This window comes from Hemitrygon akajei, chromosome 29 (assembly GCF_048418815.1).
Source record: "Hemitrygon akajei chromosome 29, sHemAka1.3, whole genome shotgun sequence".
In the NCBI taxonomy this organism is placed as follows: domain Eukaryota; kingdom Metazoa; phylum Chordata; class Chondrichthyes; order Myliobatiformes; family Dasyatidae; genus Hemitrygon; species Hemitrygon akajei.
Genome location: NC_133152.1, coordinates 49972155 through 49990289, shown reverse-complemented (window position 1 = coordinate 49990289; position 18135 = coordinate 49972155). Strand labels below are relative to the sequence as shown.

General features: G+C 42.2%; 1 protein-coding gene across 8 annotated transcripts in view; it reads left to right on the top strand.

Annotated features, from left to right (window-relative positions):
* cfap74 (cilia and flagella associated protein 74) overlaps positions 1-18135 on the top strand; it is a 461786-nt gene that overhangs the window by 288194 nt on the left and 155457 nt on the right. For all 8 annotated transcript variants that reach the window (XR_012096720.1, XR_012096719.1, XM_073032445.1 and 5 more), the window contains 2 exons: positions 3747-3869; positions 13361-13482. Coding sequence is in view for 6 of the 8 variants with exons in the window: in XM_073032445.1 (XP_072888546.1) it covers positions 3747-3869; positions 13361-13482 (245 nt within the window). In the remaining 2 variants the exon portion in view is untranslated. The remainder of the gene's footprint in view (positions 1-3746; positions 3870-13360; positions 13483-18135) is intronic.

The window sequence follows — 18135 nt, the reverse complement described above, 5'->3', positions numbered from 1 at the left end:
TTTCAACATAACAGTCCCGCCATTCCAGGAATTAACCTTGTGAACCTACGTTGCACTCCCTCAATAGCAAGAATGTCCTTCCTCAAATTTGGAGACCAAAACTGCACACAATACTCCAGGTGGGGTCTCACCAGGGCCCTGTACAGCTGCAGAAGGACCTCTTTACTCCTATACTCAATTCCTCTTGTTATAAAGGCCAGCATGCCATTAGCTTTCTTCACTGCCTGCTGTACCTGCATGCTTGCTTTCATTGACTGATGTACAAGAACACCTAGATCTCGTTGTACTTCCCCTTTTCCTAACGACTCCATTTAGATAGGAATTTGCCTTCCTGTTCTTGCCACCAAAGTAAATAACCTCACATTTATCCACATTAAACTGCATCTGCCATACATTTGCCCACTCACCCAACCTGTCCAAGTCACCCTGCATTCTCATAACATCCTCCTGACATTTCACACTGCCACCCAGCTTTGTGTCATCGGCAAATTTGCTAATGTTACTTTTAATCCCTTCATCTAAATCATTAATGTATATTGTAAACAGCTGCAGTCCCAGCACCGAACCTTGCGGTACCCCACTGGTCACAGCCTGCCATTCCGAAAGGGACCCGTTAATGGCTACTCTTTGTTTCCTGTCAGCCAGCCAATTTTCAATCCATGTCAGTACTCTGCCCCCAATACCATGTGCCCTAATTTTGCCCACTAATCTCCTATGTGGGAATTTATCAAAAGCTTTCTGGAAGTCCAGGTACACTACATCCACTGGCTCTCCCTTGCCCATTTTCATAGTTACATCCTCAAAAAACCCCAGAAGATTAGTCAAGCATGATTTTCCCTTCATAAATCCATGCTGACTTGGACTGATCCTTCTACTGCTATCCAAATGTGTCGTAATTTTCTCTTTTATAATTGACTCCAGCATCTTTCCCACCACTGATGTCAGGCTAACCGGTCTACAATTCCCTGTTTTCTCCCTCCCTCCTGTCTTGAAAAGTGGGACAACATTAGCCACCCTCCAGTCAGCAGGAACTGTTTCTGAATCTATAGAACATTGGAAAATGATTACCAATGCGTCCACGATTTCTAGAGCCACCTCTTTAAGTACCCTGGGATGCAGACCATCAGGTCCCGGGGACTTATCAGCCTTCAGACTCAACACCGTTTCTTGCCTAATATGAATTTCCTTCAGTTCATCCTTTACCCTAGTTCCTTTGGCCACTATTACATCTGGGAGATTGTTTGTGTCTTCCCTAGTGAAGACAGATCCAAAGTACCTGTTCAACTCGTCTGCCATTTCCTTGTTCCCCATAATAAATTCACCCGTTTCTGTCTTCAATGGCCCAATTTTGGTCTTAACTATTTTTTTGCTATTCACATACCTAAAGAAGCTTTTACTATCCTCCTTTATATTCTTGGCTAGTTTACCTTCGTACCTCATTTTTTCTTGGCATATTGCCTTTTTTGTTATCTTCTGTTGCTCTTTAAAAGCTTCCCAGTCCTCCGGTTTCCCGCTCATCTTTGCTATGTTATACTTCTCTTTTATTTTTATACTGCCCTTTACTTCCCTCGTCAGCCACGGCTGCCTGTTACTCCCCTTAGGATCTTTCTTCCTCTTTGGAATGAACCGATCGTGCACCTTCTGCATTATTCCCAGAAATACCTGCCATTGTTGTTCCACTGTCTTCCCTGCTAGGGTATTGTTCCATTGAACTTTGGCCAGCTCCTCCCTCATAGCTCCATAGTTCCCTTTGTTCAACTGTAATACTGACACATCTGATTTTCCCTTCTCCTTCTCAAATTGTAGGTTAAAACATATCATATTATGGTCACTACCTCCTAATGGTTCCTTTACCTCAAGGTCCCTGATCAAATCCGGTTCATTGCACAACACTAAATCTAGAATTGCCTTCTCCCTGGTAGGCTCCAGTACAAGCTGTTCTAAGAATCCATCTCGGAGGCAGTCCACAAACTCCCTTTCTTGGGGTCCAGTACCATTCTGATTCTCCCAGTCTACCTGCATGTTGAAATCCTCCATGACATATCATTAGCTTTGCGACATGCCAATTTTAACTCTTCATTCAACTTACACTCTACATCCAGACTGCTGTTTGGGGCCTGTAGATAACTCCCATTAGGGTCTCTCTACCCTTAGAATTTCTCAGTTCTATCCATACTGACTCTACATCCCCTGATTCTATGTCCCCCCTCGCAAGGGACTGAATATCATTCCTCACCAACAGAGCCACCACACCCCCTCTGCCAGTCAGTCTGTCCTTTCGATAAGATGTATATCCTTGAATATTCATTTCCCAGGCCCTGTCCGCTTAAAGCCATGTCTCTGTTATTCCCACAACATCGTACTTGCCAATTTCCAACTGAGCCTCAAGCTCATCTACTTTATTCCATATACTTCGTGCATTCATATATACCTGACACCTGACCAGGTTCATTTCCCGATATCAGATCAAGAACAGCCTTTCCCCTTGTAGGCTTATCTACATATTGTGTCAGGAAAGTGGTGGGGCTCAGACCCCTGAGTGGGGAATGAACCAATGTTTGGCTATTGGAGCACATTTGGAGGTGATTTGATGTGGCAGAACAGAAGCGAGGCAGAGTTGAGGTGGCAGGCACTAGACTCAGGCCCGAGAGTGAGGAAAGGCTCAAGCTTTGATTGATTTAAGAGCTGGGCCGAGTCGAGGCAGTGAGGCCCAGGCTCGAGAACATATTAAAGTAGCAGGGCCCAGGTCCAAGAGCAAGGAATGGTGACCCAAGGTTTGATCAATTTAAGCGCTGGGCTGAAATGGAAAGGTTGGGTATGGGTTGAATTGAGGCAATGTAGCCCAGGCCTGAGAGCAAATCAAAGCAGCAGAGCCCAGGTCTGACAGCAAGGAACAATCTGAGGTTTGGATGATTTAAGTGCTGGACTAGACTGAAAAGGGCGTCAGGGCTGGAGGTGAGGTACAGGCCAATGTTCAGCTCACTGCTCCGCAAGGTTTACTCATCTCTGTGCTGAACTGAAGCTGTGCCCTGCACTGAACGGGTTACTGGATTGGCTGCAGTGATGACTCGCTTCATGGGTGTGGACTCATTTTCACGAACTTCAGTTCTGAATGTTATTTGCTTACTTTAATTGCTTGCATGATTTGTTTTTATCTTAACGTTGGGTGTTTGACAGTTTTTGTAATGGTTTCTATTGGGTTTCTATTGGGTTTCTTTGTTTTATGGCTGCTATTAAGGAGACACATTTCAAGGTTGTATATAGTATACATACTTTGATAATAAATGTATTTTGAACACATGACACATAAAGTAATATACACAAATATTACCACAAATAAATTAATAAATAATAAAGTGCATTTACGACGCAAGTTAAAAATTAAACAGCATAACGCTATTGGCCTTCATATGTGATGTGACCTGGGTGTTGGCAGGGGGTTCAGTAGTCTCACAGCCTGGGAGAATAAGCTGTTTCCTATCCTAACAGTCCTTGTCCTACGCTAGCTCCTGCCTGACGTTAGAAAGACAGAGATTGTTGGACAGATGGGAAGGATCATTAACAATGCTAAGGGCACTGCATATATAGTACTACCAGTGGCTGTATTGTGGTTGCTTGTAGTACAAGTACTGGTAAATGGACAGTCTCCTACCCAAAAATCTGCAAATTATGATTAATTGCCTTTTTTAGTTGGCTTTTATTTCTGTTGTTCATCAGATCTCCTTCTGTTTACTGAATTGCTGTAGGTCACGAAGGATGAGATTGGCCCATTTTCTTCAATCAAGTTACCAATAATCTTTCTACCTACAGTTGCTGGCACCGCACAAGCAGATCTTGAGTTGGTATTTCCTTATGAAGCCAACAAAAATGTAAGTCAGATCATGGAATACTTGTCTCAGAATCAGAAAGGAACACATTCAAGCTTGTATTGCTGTTATACACACAAATTGCTGGAGGAGCTCATCAGGTCAGGCAGTATCTATGGAGAGGAATAAAGAACTGGGTCAAGACCCTTCATCAGAAATGGAAAGGAAGGGGGAAATACCAGAATAAGAAGGCAGGGGGATGGGAAAGGAGGACAATCCAGAAAGTGATAAATGAAGATAGATGAGTGGGTGATGGAAAGGGTATGAACTGAGAAGCTGGGAGGTGATAGGTGGAAAAGGTAAAAGATTGAAACAAAAGAGTTGTTTTGCCATTGTTGCTGTTGCTGCTTGTGTAGCTCCACTGAACATCATGGACATGCTATGTTGGCACTAGAATATCCGGCAATATGCTAACACAAACAACACACTTCACTGTATATTTCAAGGTCATGTAATAAGTAAACTTGAATCCTGAATTAAGTTTCACAGTGGGCAAACTCATTTCTAGACTCATTGCAATGTGAGTTTTAGCCCATGTTCCCTAAATATAATGCCTTTAGTTGAATCATGGAATCATATACTACATGGAAACAGGCCCCTCGGCCCCAATTCATCCATCCTGACCAAGTTACCTTTGAGCTAATCCCATTTGCTTGTGTTTGGCCCCAAATTCTCCGTAAATCTTTTCTTCTTTGTGTAACTGTCCAGATATCTTTTAAATGCCATAACCATCCTCTTCTACTACTACTACTGCTTCTGGCAGAATATTCCATATACCACCAACCTCTGTGTGGAAGAAAATATTGTCCCTTAGGTCCCTTTTAAATGTTACCCCTCTCACTTTAACCCTATTCCATCTAGTTTTATACACCCCTACTCGGGGAAAAGACTGTGGCTCTTCACATAATGTAACAAAAAATTTCCTAGAGATTCCTCAATCAAATGGAATTATGGATTCCATCAAGGGATTGTGGATACTCTAGATTACCGTTCCAGGATTGTATGTTTTGTTTTCAGTGAGTTGTACCCATAGCCAGCGTGTCATTAGGAGGGATCTCATTGAAACCTATCAAATATTGAAAGGCCTCAATAGAGTGAACATGTGAGAAGATGTTTCCTATAGTGGGAGAGTCTAGGACCAAAGGGCACAGCCACAGAAGAGAAGGACATCCTTTTAGAACAGAGATAGGGAGGAATTTCTTTAGCCAGAGGGTAGTGAATTGTGGAATTCCTCACCGCAGATGGCTGTGAAGGCCAAGTCATTGGATGTACCTAAAATTAAGATTGATAGGTTGATATGTAAACTGTAAGGTGCAAGGGCCATGACTAGACAGATTACGATGAATTCCTGATCTCATAATTTATCTGAATGTGACCCTTGCACCTATTATTTACCTGCACTGCACTTTCTCTGTAGCTGTAACATTACATTCTTTCATTTTTCAATTCAATTTAAATTTAATTATCATTCAACCATACATGAATACTCATGAATACAGCCAATCAAGACACCGTTACTATAGGGTCAAAGTGCTAAGAACACATTACCGACAGTCATACACAAGAACACATTCACGGAATTACAGAGTCCCGATGCGCCCGCCCCCCCCCAATCCACAACACAGCAGATTAATGCCCAGTCCTTGCACATACAAGTTAACAAACCCATGTAGAATATCAGTGAAACCCTGCCAGTTTCCTTGGCTACATAAATCTAGGGAATACACACTCCGGCCCCGTCAAACCCATGATATTAAGACAGCTCTCCCACCCCAAATCCCAGTTTGCATAGTTGCTGTGTAACTTGCTGCCCTGTTACAACTCATTACCAAGAAATCACAGACAGCACACTGCATACGATTAAAGGAATTTTATTTATGAATCTTAACTGAACTAAAGGGTTAGTAAAGAAAAGAAAAAAAACCAAAAAGGGCCCATTATAATCAAACAGTCAAATGTGCTCAAAGTGGAGCTCAACTCTTCCCAAAGTTCATGTTCACAGATCCTCAGTGGATCGCGACACCTGGCTCCATCGAATCACATTCTCCCACCAGTCGAATCCTATGACCAGTTCTCTCCAGTGTTTTTTCTCTTCACCCCCCACCAAACAAAGGACCCAGCTCACATTCCAAAGCAACTGTTTTCTCTAATCGTAACCAAACACAAACACAGCTTCTACAGAAAGACCATTACGTTAGCAGTGAAACCTTTCCCAGGGTGTTACATCAGTAAAATACAACAATGCAGAATATGGATGCATGTAGTCCAACCCCAACCCCCGCTAAGCCCACCAATATCATCTGATGACCCACCCCGATGGCCACTAGGAAACATAGCAGCTTTTATGCCCAGTCCTCTCATGTACAATCATATATAGAATATTAGTAAAAATACAATGACATAAATATGTATTTATGTAGTTCAGACTTATCTGCCTACCGAGATAATCTCTCAACCAGCCCGAATGATGGCTAGGTGATACCTTGACTTAGAGGCCCAAGTAGTAGGCAGCTGTCAATCCCAGGGGATCATGGGTTTGTGCCTCTGGTGGACTGTGTCCTCTCTGGGGCAGGAAGATTTGAAGAACTGTCCGTTGCCCATGGAGCGGGCTCCCCCCCTCCATGTCACTGATGTAGTCAAGGGAAGGTCAAGCGCCGATACAGCTTAGCACCAGTGTTGTTACAGAGGTTGCCAGAGTGAAGTTGCAAACAACATCAAAACGCCTCTGGGACTCCAGCTCCAGATTTCTTCCTCAGGGTTTACTCTCAAAACCTTTCCCATGGGCGGGTATGGCCACAAGGTAGCAGAGGTTTAAAATCAGAGTTTTCCTTCTCCTAGACATGGCTGTCATCCAAGGCTGACGAGCACCCCCCTCCCACCTGAAGCAACTGGTTTTGAAGCACCAGTGGTCTGCCTTTGCCCCTTCTCTTGTCAGTAGAAACAGTTCCACCAGGCCTGGTAGCTAAGACACACGTGAAGGCCAAGAGCTGGACTTGGTTGTGAGTGGCTGTTAGAATTGCATGCCATTTGGAGCTTATCCCCACTACCATCCCCTGCTAAGACAACCTTAGGAACCCTTAGTCCTCACATAAACAGGCACATATAGAATATTAGTAAAAACACAACTAGACAGGTATATATGTACTACCTTTTGTTCTACCGAGGTGTATGGAATGATCTGTCCAGGTAACATACGGTAAGCTTATTCAGAAAGTCAGAAGGCATGGGATCCAGGGAAGTTTGGCCAGGTGGATTCAGAATTGGCTTGCCTGCAGAAGGCAGAGGGTCGTGGTGGACGGAGTACATTCAGATTGGAGGGTTGTGACTAGTGGTGTCCCACAAGGATCTGTTCTGGGACCTCTACTTTTTGTGATTTTTATTAACAACCTGGTTGAGGGGGTAGAAGGGTGGGTTGGCAAGTTTGCAGATGACACAAAGGTTGGAAGTGTTGTAGATAGTGTAGAGGATTGTCGAAGATTGCAGAGAGACATTGATAGGATGCAGAAGTGGGCTGAGAAGTGGCAGATGGAGTTCAACCCGGAGAAGTGTGAGGTGGTACACTTTGGAAGGACAAACTCCAAGGCAGAGTACAAAGTAAATGGCAGGATACTTAGTAGTGTGGAGGAGCAGAGGGATCTGGGGCTACATGTCCACAGATCCCTGAAAGTTGCCTCACAGGTAGATAGGGTAGTTAAGAAAGCTTATGGGGTGTTAGCTTTCATAAGTCGAGGGATAGAGTTTAAGAGACGTGATGTAATGATGCAGCTCTATAAAACTCTGGTTAGGGCACACTTGGAGTACTGTGTCCAATTCTGGTCACCTCAGTATAGGAAGGATGTGGAAGCATTGGAAAGGGTACAGAAGAGATTTACCAGGATGCTGCCTGGTTTAGAGAGTGTAGATTATGATCAGAGATTAAGGGAGCTAGGGCTTTACTCTTTGGAGAGGAGGAGGATGAGAGAAGACATGATAGAGGTGTACAAGATATTAAGAGGAATAGACAGAGTGGACAGCCAGCGCCTCTTCCCCAGGGCACCACTGCTCAGTACAAGAAGACATGGCTTTAAGGTAAGGGGAGGGAAGTTCAAGGGGGATATAAGAGGACGGTTTTTCACTCAGAGAGTGGTTGGTGCGTGGAATACACTGCCTGAGTCAGTGGTGGAGGCAGATACACTAGTGAAGTTTAGGAGACTACTAGACAGGTATATGGAGGAATTTAAGGTGGGGGGTTATATGGGAGGCAGGGTTTGCGGGTCGGTACAACATTGTGGGCCGAAGGGCCTGTAATGTGCTGTACTATTCTATGTTCTATATAAACAAATAATTTTTACTGTACTTTGGTACAATAATAAACCAATTCCAGTTCCAGGTTCATAATTAGTTAGGACGTCAAAGCTTATGAGGAAAAGGCAGGAGAATGAAGTTGAGAAGAAAATTAACTCAACCATTGTAGAATAATGGAGCTGACTCGAAGGGCTGAATGTCCTAATTCTGCTCCTATGACTTACGGCCTCATGATCTAAAATTAATCAGTCTATTTAAACATAAAATAAATAATTAAAGCATGTACGCGCTGCCAACAAAAAAAATCAATTAAATAAACTTAATTTAAAATTCAATTCAGCATAGAACTTAATCCCTTACAGTCATTCTTCCTCATTGAAATAAAAGGATTTGTTGATCCTGAACCACATCAAGCTTAAACTATACAACATAGGAACAGAATTAGGCCATTCAGCCTGTTGAGTCTGTTCTGCCATTCCATCAGAGCTGATTTAATATCCCTCTCAATCCATTCTCCTGCCTTCTGCCTGTAATCTTTGACACCCTGATTAATCAAGAACCTATCAACCTCTGTTTTAAATATACTCAATGACTTGCCCAGCACAGCTGTCTGTGGCAATAAATTCCACAGATTCTCCACCCTATAGCTGAAGAAATTCCTCATTATCTCTGTTCTAAAGAGACATCCTTCTTTTCTGAGGCTGTACCCTCTGGTCCTGGACTCCTCCACTATAGGAAACATCCTCTACAACATCCAATCTATCTAGCTCTTTCAATATTCAATAGGTTTCAATGAGATCCACCCCCACCCCCCCATTTCTTCTAAACTCCAGTGAGTACAGGCCCAGAAGCATCAAACACTTTCATTCCTGGGATCATTGTCATCAACGTTCCCTTGACCCTCCCCAATGGTAGCACATCTTTTCTTAGTTAAGGGGCCAAAAATTGCTCACAGTACTCCAAGTACAGTCCGACCAATGCCTTATAAAGCCTCAGCATCACATCCTTTTGTATTCTAGTCCTATTGAAATGAATGCCAACATCACATTTTCCTTCCTCACCACCGACTCAACTTGTGGGGAATCCTGTAGGAAGACTTCTAAGTCCCTTTGCACTTCAGATTTTTGACTTTTCTCTCCATTTAGAAAATAATCTACCCTTTTATTCCTTGTACATACACTTTTCAACAGAATATTCCATTTTCCACCTCTTTGCCCATTCTCTCAATTTGCCCATGTCCTTCTGCAGATTCCCTACTTCCTCAATATTACCTGCCCCTCCTTCTCTCTTCGTATCATCCATAAACTTGGCAACAAACCATAAATTCCTTCGTTCAAACCACTGACATATAATGTGAAAAGAAGTGGTCCCAACACCAACCCCTGTGGAACACCACTGGTCACTAGCAGCCAACCAGAAAAAAAATCCCCTTTATTGCCACTCTCTGCCTCTTGCCAATCAGCCAATTTCTATCCATACTAGCGTCTTTCTTGTAATTGTTAAATTAACAAATCACTTGTTAAACAGCCTCATGTGCAGCACCTAGTCAAAAACCTTTGAAAATCCAAACTGACTCTCCTTTGTCTTGTTAGCTACAGTTGCCTTTAGAATACTTCTTCATAGGAACTTGTCACAGGTTCATGTTGGAAATTTCTGCAAATTAAACAGAAATCATTAAACTTCTCCCAACGGAATCAGTTCAGTATAAATTTTGTTCTCTTATAATCAGTCATAACAAATCTCCTCAAACTCATAAGGAAATGTAGCCACAGTCGTGCCTTCTTTGTAGCCGCGCTCAGGAAAGATCCCCCGAGATGTTGATACTCTGGAACTTGAAATTGCTCACACTTTCCACTTCTGATCCCTCAATAAGGACAGATGTGTTCACTCATCTTACCCTTTTTGATCCAATCAATTCAACACATGGATTACCATTCTGATCTGACCAGATTTTGTCCCTTGCAATCCTTTTGCTCTAAATATATCTCTAGAATTCCTTAGGATTCTTCTTCACTTTATCTGCTAGAGCAACTTAATGCATTCTTTGAGTCCTCCTGATTTCTTTCTCAAGTGTTCTCTTGCATTTCTTGTACTCCATAAGCACCTCATGTGTTCCTACTTGACTATACCTGCTATGCACCTCATTTTTTCTCTTAATGAAGGCCTCATTATCTCCCAAAAACCAAGGTTCCCTACACTTGTTGTTTTTACCTTTTATTCTGACAGGCACATACAGGCTTTGTACTCTCAAAATTTCAATTCTGAAGGCCTCCCTCTTTCTCAGTACCTCTTTGCCAGAAAACAGCCTGACCCAATCCACACTTGCCAGATCATTTCTGATACCATCAAAATTGGCCTTTTTCCAATTTAGAATCTCAACCCATGGACCATACGTATTTTTTTGCATATTTACTTTGAAGCTAGTGGCATTGCAGTCACTGGATGCAAAGTGTTCCCCTACACAAACTTCTGTCATCTGCCCTGTCTCATTCCCTAATAGCAAATCCTGTTTCACATGCTCTGTCATTGGGACTTCTACGTACTGATGAAGGAAGCTTACCTGAACACATTTGACAAACTCTATGTTTCTTACAACAGTCTGCAATCTCTTTACAAATTTTTTCTTCTAAAATCTCTGGGACTTGTTGGTGGTCTGTAATATAGCCCCATTAACATGGTCATACATCTCTTATTTCTCAGTTCCACCCATAACACCTCACAAGATGAGTTCTCCAGTTTACAGTCTCCAGCATTACTGGTCAGGGATACTATTACAGCTACAGAAAGGGTGGGTAATGTAGCAGGATCCTCTTTTGAGTCAGTATGGGTAGGTCAAGAATAGGAAGAGAGCAGTTACTCTATTGGGAGTATTCTATAGGCCCCCTGGTAGCAGCAGAGATACTGAGGAGCAGATTGGGAGGCAGATTTTGGAAAGGTGCAAAAATAACAGGGTTGCTATCATGGGTGACTTTAACTTCCCTAATATTGATTGGCACCTGATTTGTTCCAATGGTTTAGACGGGGCAGAATTTGTTAAGTGCGTCCAGGATTGATTCCTGTTACAGTATGTTGACAGGCCGACTAGGGGGAGTGCCATACTAGATCTAGTATTAGGTAACGAACTGGGTCAGGTCACAGATCTGTCAGTGGGTGAGCATCTGGGGGACAGTGACCACTGCTCCCAGGCCTTTAATGTTATCATGAAAAAGGATAGAATCAGAGAGGACAGGAAAATTTTTAATTGGGGAAGGGCAAATTATGAGGCTATAATCCCACCATAACATTCCAACTCTTATACTCAGTACTTTGATTTATAAAGGCCAATGTACCAAAAGCTCTGTTTACTACCCTATCTATCTGTGATGCCACTTTTAGGGAATTTTGTATCTGTATTCCTAGATCCCTCTGTTCTACTGCACTCCTCAGTGCCCTACCATTTACCTTGTATGTTCTACCTTGGTTTTTCCTTCCAAAGTTCAATACCTCACACTTGTCTGTATTAAACTCCATCTGCCATTTTTCAGCCCATTTTTCCAGCTGGTCCAGATCCCTCTGCAAGCTTTGAAAACCTTCCTCACTGTCTACTACACCTCCAATCTTTGTATCATCAGCAAATTTGCTGATCCAATTTACCACATTATCATCCAGATCATTGACATAGATGACAAATAACAATGGACCCAGCACTGATCTCTGTTACAGTATTAGTCACAGGCCTCCACTCAAAGAAGTAATCCTCCACTACCACTCTCTGACTTCTCCCATTGAGCCAATGTCTAATCCAATTTACTACCTCACCATGAATACCTAGTGACTGAATCTTCCTCACTAACCTCCCATGTGGGACCTTGTCAAAGGCCTTACTGAAGTTCATGTAGACAACATCAGTAGTGGGTCTGTTGTTGTTTGTCATCACTATCAACAATCTGGATTATAGTTTGATGATAATGAGATCACAGGTAGAAAGGGTCATAAGGAGAGCTTTTGGCATATTTGCACATTGGCCCTCATATATCAAAGTACTGAGTACAGCAGCTGGGATGTTAAATTGAAGTTGTATAAAATGTTGGTGAGGCCTAATTTGGAGTATTGCGTACAGTTCTGGTCACCTACCTACAGGAAAAATATCAATAATATTGAAATAGTGCAGAGAAAATTTACAAGGATGTCGCCAGGACTTGAGGACCTGAGCTATAGGGACAGGTTGAATAGGTTATGACTTTTTCCTCTAGAGCCTAGGAGAATGAGGGAAGATTTGATGGAGGTGTACCAAATTATGAGGGGTATAGAAAGGGTTAATGCAAGCAGGCTTTTTCCAGAGAGGTTGGGTGAGATGACTACTAGAGGTCATAGGTTAAGGGTGAAAGGTTTAACAGAAACACGAGAGGGAACTTCTTCATTCATGGTGATTAGTATGGAATGAGCTGCCAGTGGAACTGGTGGGCATAGGCTCAATTTCAACATTTAAGAGAAGTTTGGATAAGTGCATAGAAGGGAGGGGTATGGAGGACTATGGTCTAGGCACAGCTCGAAGGGACGAGGCAGATTGAGTTCAGCATGGACTAGATGGGCCGAAAGGCCTGTTACTGTGCTATAGTGTTCTATGACTCTTTATCTCTTATAATGAAGAAAGGGCAAGAAAGATTTAAACAGACAATAGTATTTGCAAACCTGCTGTGAATCTAATTATTAACACTCTGCCTAATAGTTTATGATGAAATGAATTAATTATAAAACAGGTGTTCTCACAGGATTCTGAGTTTGACTTGTTCATATCTAGTAATGTTATAGTTTATAGCTTTAGTAAGGAAGGCACAGAAGTTTCTATGATCTCCTACCATTTATATCTCCATAACAAATGATTCAGCCCTGTGTGATTCTCCTTTAGCTAGGACACCCACTGCATAGGTTGTAGAATATCATCCAGCACCATCTGTCAGATAATGAACAAAACAGACCACGTCACAAAACAAAGTTCATTGTCACCAAACAAGAACGTAAAAGACAAATTACTTCCAAAACATGTTTGAATATTTATGCAACAAAATTCTGTTAGAGATTTTTATGATGAGATAGGAGCTTGTACTATTCCAGTTTGAATACCCACCACAAAACAATAACATCCTTGGATCTATTGCAATAATTTAATTAAGCACAGCAGGTTTTACAGATCAGCTGTGATTATTTGTTTTTCCTCCTCCTAAAAATAGATATCCATTAAGGTTCAAGCACAGGCCATTGACGTACCAGTCTGGGTTTCAAATCCTAATATAGACTTGAAAATCTGCATGTATGACCGGCTATATCAAGATGCCATCCGTGTTCACAACAGGTACGTTGATAAGAGACAAAAATGGCCCTTTATACTGAAATACAAATGACGTAAAAAGAGAGGAGGTGAAACAGGGAATGAATCTGCAAATCAGCATCTCTATGTCAGTTTTAACAAATATTTCAGAATATTATTCCTAGTAAAGGTCACTTTACTTGCAGCAACTTTCCATACCTTACCCTAACATGATACAAAAAGGGACCATTGAGCACATTGGGTCCATGGTAGAATTGTCATTAAAAAGATGTAAAACATGGAAATAGGCTATTCGGCCCGCCTTCACCACACAGACCAGTGGTCACCCATCCATATAATCATTTCTTTAGCACTTGTAACATGCACAATGCTAGAGGAACTCAGCGGGTTAGGCAGCATCTATGGAAGTGAATAAATAGTCAACATTTCAGATGGAGATCCTTCATCAGGACCAGAAAGGAAGGGGGAAGAAGCCTGAGTAAGAAGGTGGGAGTACTTAATAAGGGAGAATAGGAAGGTACAGCACTTGCACCTATTCCTTTCTAGAATCAGAATCAGATTTATTATCACTGACGTGATAATAATGTTGTGAAATTTGTTGTTCACTGTATGTTTTGATGTACATGTGATAAATAAATCAATGTGAATCAAAAAGCTACCAGATACTGGAAATTGGAAATAAAAATAAAAATACTAAAAACATTCAGCAGGTTAAGTCGCATTTGTGAAGAGAAAGTTAACAGTTTGCTGATGACACTAAGTTAGGTGGAAAAGCAAATTGTGCAGAGGATACAGAAAGCCTGCAGAGAGATACAGATAGATTAAGTGAGTGGGCACGGGTCTGGCAGATGGCAGATGCTGGTAAATGCAAAGTCATCCACTTTGGAAGGAAGAATGGAAGATAAGATTACTACTTAAATAGTAAAAGAGTGGTGAATCTGTGGAATTTTTTGCCCAATGAAGCAGTGGAGGCTTCCTCAGTAAATAAATTTAAAACAAGGTTGGATAGACTTTTGCATAGCAGGGGAATTAAGGGTTACGAGGAAAAGGCAGGTAGGTGGGACTGAGTCCATGCTCAGGTCAGCCATGATATTATGAATGGCAGAGCAGGCTCGATGGGATAATATATATATTCCTGAAATGATGAGTGTGTGCCTTCAGGCTTCTGTACCTTCCTCCTGACAGTAACAATGACAAGAGGGGTCATTCTGGATGATGGGGATCCTTAATGATGAATGCCACCTTTTTGAGGCATTGCCTTTTGATGATGTCCTGGATGCTGGGAAGGCTAGTGCCCATGATGGAGCTGACTGAGTTTTTTCAACTTACTGCAGTTTATTTTGATCATTTACAGTGCTATCCCCCACCCCACCCCTACCAGATAGTGATCAATGTAGTCAGAATGCTGTCTACGGTACATCTGTAGAAATATATGAGAGTCTTTGGTGACATACCAAGTTTCCTCAAGCTGATAATGAAATATAGTATTTGAGAAACCTTGAACTATTACATAATTTCTGGTACTTTTTGTAGAGTTATCAGTGAATCAAGAACACCTCCTTGAGGAGTGACAATGTAATTACTGTGAATGTTTTGAAGGATCCTGTGGCAGAGAAGCTTTTTTAAGCCAGCTGATGCCATCTGTAAGAAAAGAGTGAGCATAAGCAAGCAGGAACTGTGTAACAGGCTGGTACCTAATAAAGTGGCCACTAAATGCATGTTTGTGGTCTTCTGCTTCTGTAGTCTATCCACTTCAAGGTTCGATGTGTTGTGCGTTCAAAGATACTCTTCTGCGGACCACTGTTTTAACACATGGTTATTACTGCCACCTTCCTGTCAGCTTGAACTAATCTGGCTATTCTCCTCTGACCTGTCTTATTAACAAGGCATTTTCGCCAACAGAATAGTCGCTCACTGGATGTTTTTGTTTTTCGTATCATTCTCTATAAATTCTAGAGTTTCCCAACCAGAGTTCTGCAAGAGATCATGATTAAAAGAAATAAACTTTGTTTTTTGAATTTCACGCAATGCAGTGGTGGGCAATGACTGAGCAGATCAGTTAGCAATCTCGTTAGAGGGCTCTCAGCCCAGTATGGCAGTGCACAAGAGGACTGTGTTTATTCTCAGTTTTCAATGTGAGATAGGGGAGGCCATTGATAATTGGTGAGTGTTGTACAGAGAGGAGGACAGTAGGCGGATAATTAGTGAGCGCTGTATTGCGCAGAGGGGAGGTTGGTAGGCTGATGAGGAACATGAAGTGCATTTTCCAAGCATTGAATGGATTCACTCAACTTGGGCTGTGACGTCAGCCTCTCCCTCCTAAATTACCTCCCCCAACTTCCCCTTACGCACTGCCAACTGACTCATAGGAGCAAACAAACTACCAGTGTAGTAGAAAATTGGAGGGAAATTTTCATTCTAAAAACAGACCAGTGTGGTGATTTTTGAGTGGAGGTGTGAGATGGAAGAGGAGGGTTCTAGGCCTGGAGCTACGGACAACTCTGGTAAGGTTAATGATGAAGAATTACAATCTTCTGAGTCATTTCTCTGCCCTAGTGCAACAATGAACACAAAAGAGTCCGTCTTTTTTTTCAAAACTATAAAAGTTTATTTACACAACAAATACACAAAGTACAAGTGTTTACAACACAATGAATAAATTTAAATTAAAATATTATTACTGTCTATAAAACAGTCAATTCCCTGGGGGGCCCACCACTTCTGGAAATCCTCCATTGTAACCATTGTGACCACATGCTCCCTCTCCAAGGACAGCCAGGCATGAACGTATCCTCAGAAGAGGGGCAGGCAGTCAGTCAACCCTGGCAGAGCCCTCAGCTTTCCACCGCCTAGACTCATAAATGGCCATCTTGGCCAAGCCCACCATAGATCCTCCTTGCAACCCACCCACTTTTATACTGGGTGCCCGTATATAAGGAGTGCAGGGCTGAAGTGCAACCTGAACTTGAGGAACAGCTGCTTCAAATACTCAAACAGGTGTGCAACTTCTCACACTCCATATAAGCGTGGTACACTAAGTCCTCTCAGCAACAGAATGGACAGGTGGATGGGGTGTCAGTGAACCTGCTTTATGACCTATTGCATGGTGCTACCCTATGTAACACTTTCACCCCCGGTCCCCAATGTACAGGGGAAAGATCCCTGCATAAAGAGATATCCACTGTGGATCTCCTCTGCTGCCAAATGGTAAAACAGATCGCCAAAGCGAGGAAGTGATAGGTGTGCAAGAGCAGCCTATACGAGAAACACTTTGGAGCATCACAGAAAGGCATGGTGGGCATCCCAGCAAGACCATATAACCATATAACCATATAACAATCACAGCACGGAAACAGGCCATTCCGGCCCTCCTAGTCCGTGCCGAACTCTTAATCTCACCTAGTCCCACCTACCCGCACTCAGCCCATAACCCTCCACTCCTTTCCTATCCATATACCTATCCAATTTTACCTTAAATGACACAACTGAACTGGCCTCTACTACTTCTACAGGAAGCTCATTCCACACAGCTATCACTCTCTGAGTAAAGAAATACCCCCTCGTGTTTCCCTTAAACTTTTGCCCCCTAACTCTCAAATCATGTCCTCTCGTTTGAATCTCCCCTACTCTCAATGGAAACAGCCTATTCACGTCAACTCTATCTATCCCTCTCAACATTTTAAATACCTCGATCAAATCCCCCCTCAACCTTCTACGCTCCAATGAATAGAGACCTAACTTGTTCAACCTTTCTCTGTAACTTAAGTGCTGAAACCCAGGTAACATCCTAGTAAATCGTCTCTGCACTCTCTCTAATTTATTGATATCTTTCCTATAATTCGGTGACCAGAACTGTACACAATATTCCAAATTTGGCCTTACCAATGCCTTGTACAATTTTAACATTACATCCCAACTTCTGTACTCAATGCTCTGATTTATAAAGGCCAGCGTTCCAAAAGCCTTCTTCACCACCCTATCTACATGAGACTCCACCTTCAGGGAACTATGCACTGTTATTCCTAGATCTCTCTGTTCCACTGCATTCCTCAATGCCCTACCATTTACCCTGTATGTTCTATTTGGATTATTCCTGCCAAAATGTAGAACCTCACACTTCTCAGCATTAAACTCCATCTGCCAACGTTCAGCCCATTCTTCTAACCGGCATAAATCTCCCTGCAAGCTTTGAAAACCCACCTCATTATCCACAACACCTCCTACCTTAGTATCATCAGCATACTTACTAATCCAATTTACCACCCCATCATCCAGATCATTTATGTATATTACAAACAACATTGGGCCCAAAACAGATCCCTGAGGCACCCCGCTAGTCACCGGCTTCCATCCCGATAAACAATTATCCACCACTACTCTCTGGCATCTCCCATCTAGCCACTGTTGAATCCATTTTATTACTCCAGCATTAATACCTAACGACTGAACCTTCTTAACTAACCTTCCATGTGGAACTTTGTCAAAGGCCTTGCTGAAGTCCATATAGACTACATCCACTGCCTTACCCTCGTCAACATTCCTCGTAACTACTTCAAAAAATTCAATAAGGTTTGTCAAACATGACCTTCCACGCACAAATCCATGCTGGCTACTCCTAATCAGATCCTGTCTATCCAGATAATTATAAATACTATCTCTAAGAATACTTTCCATTAA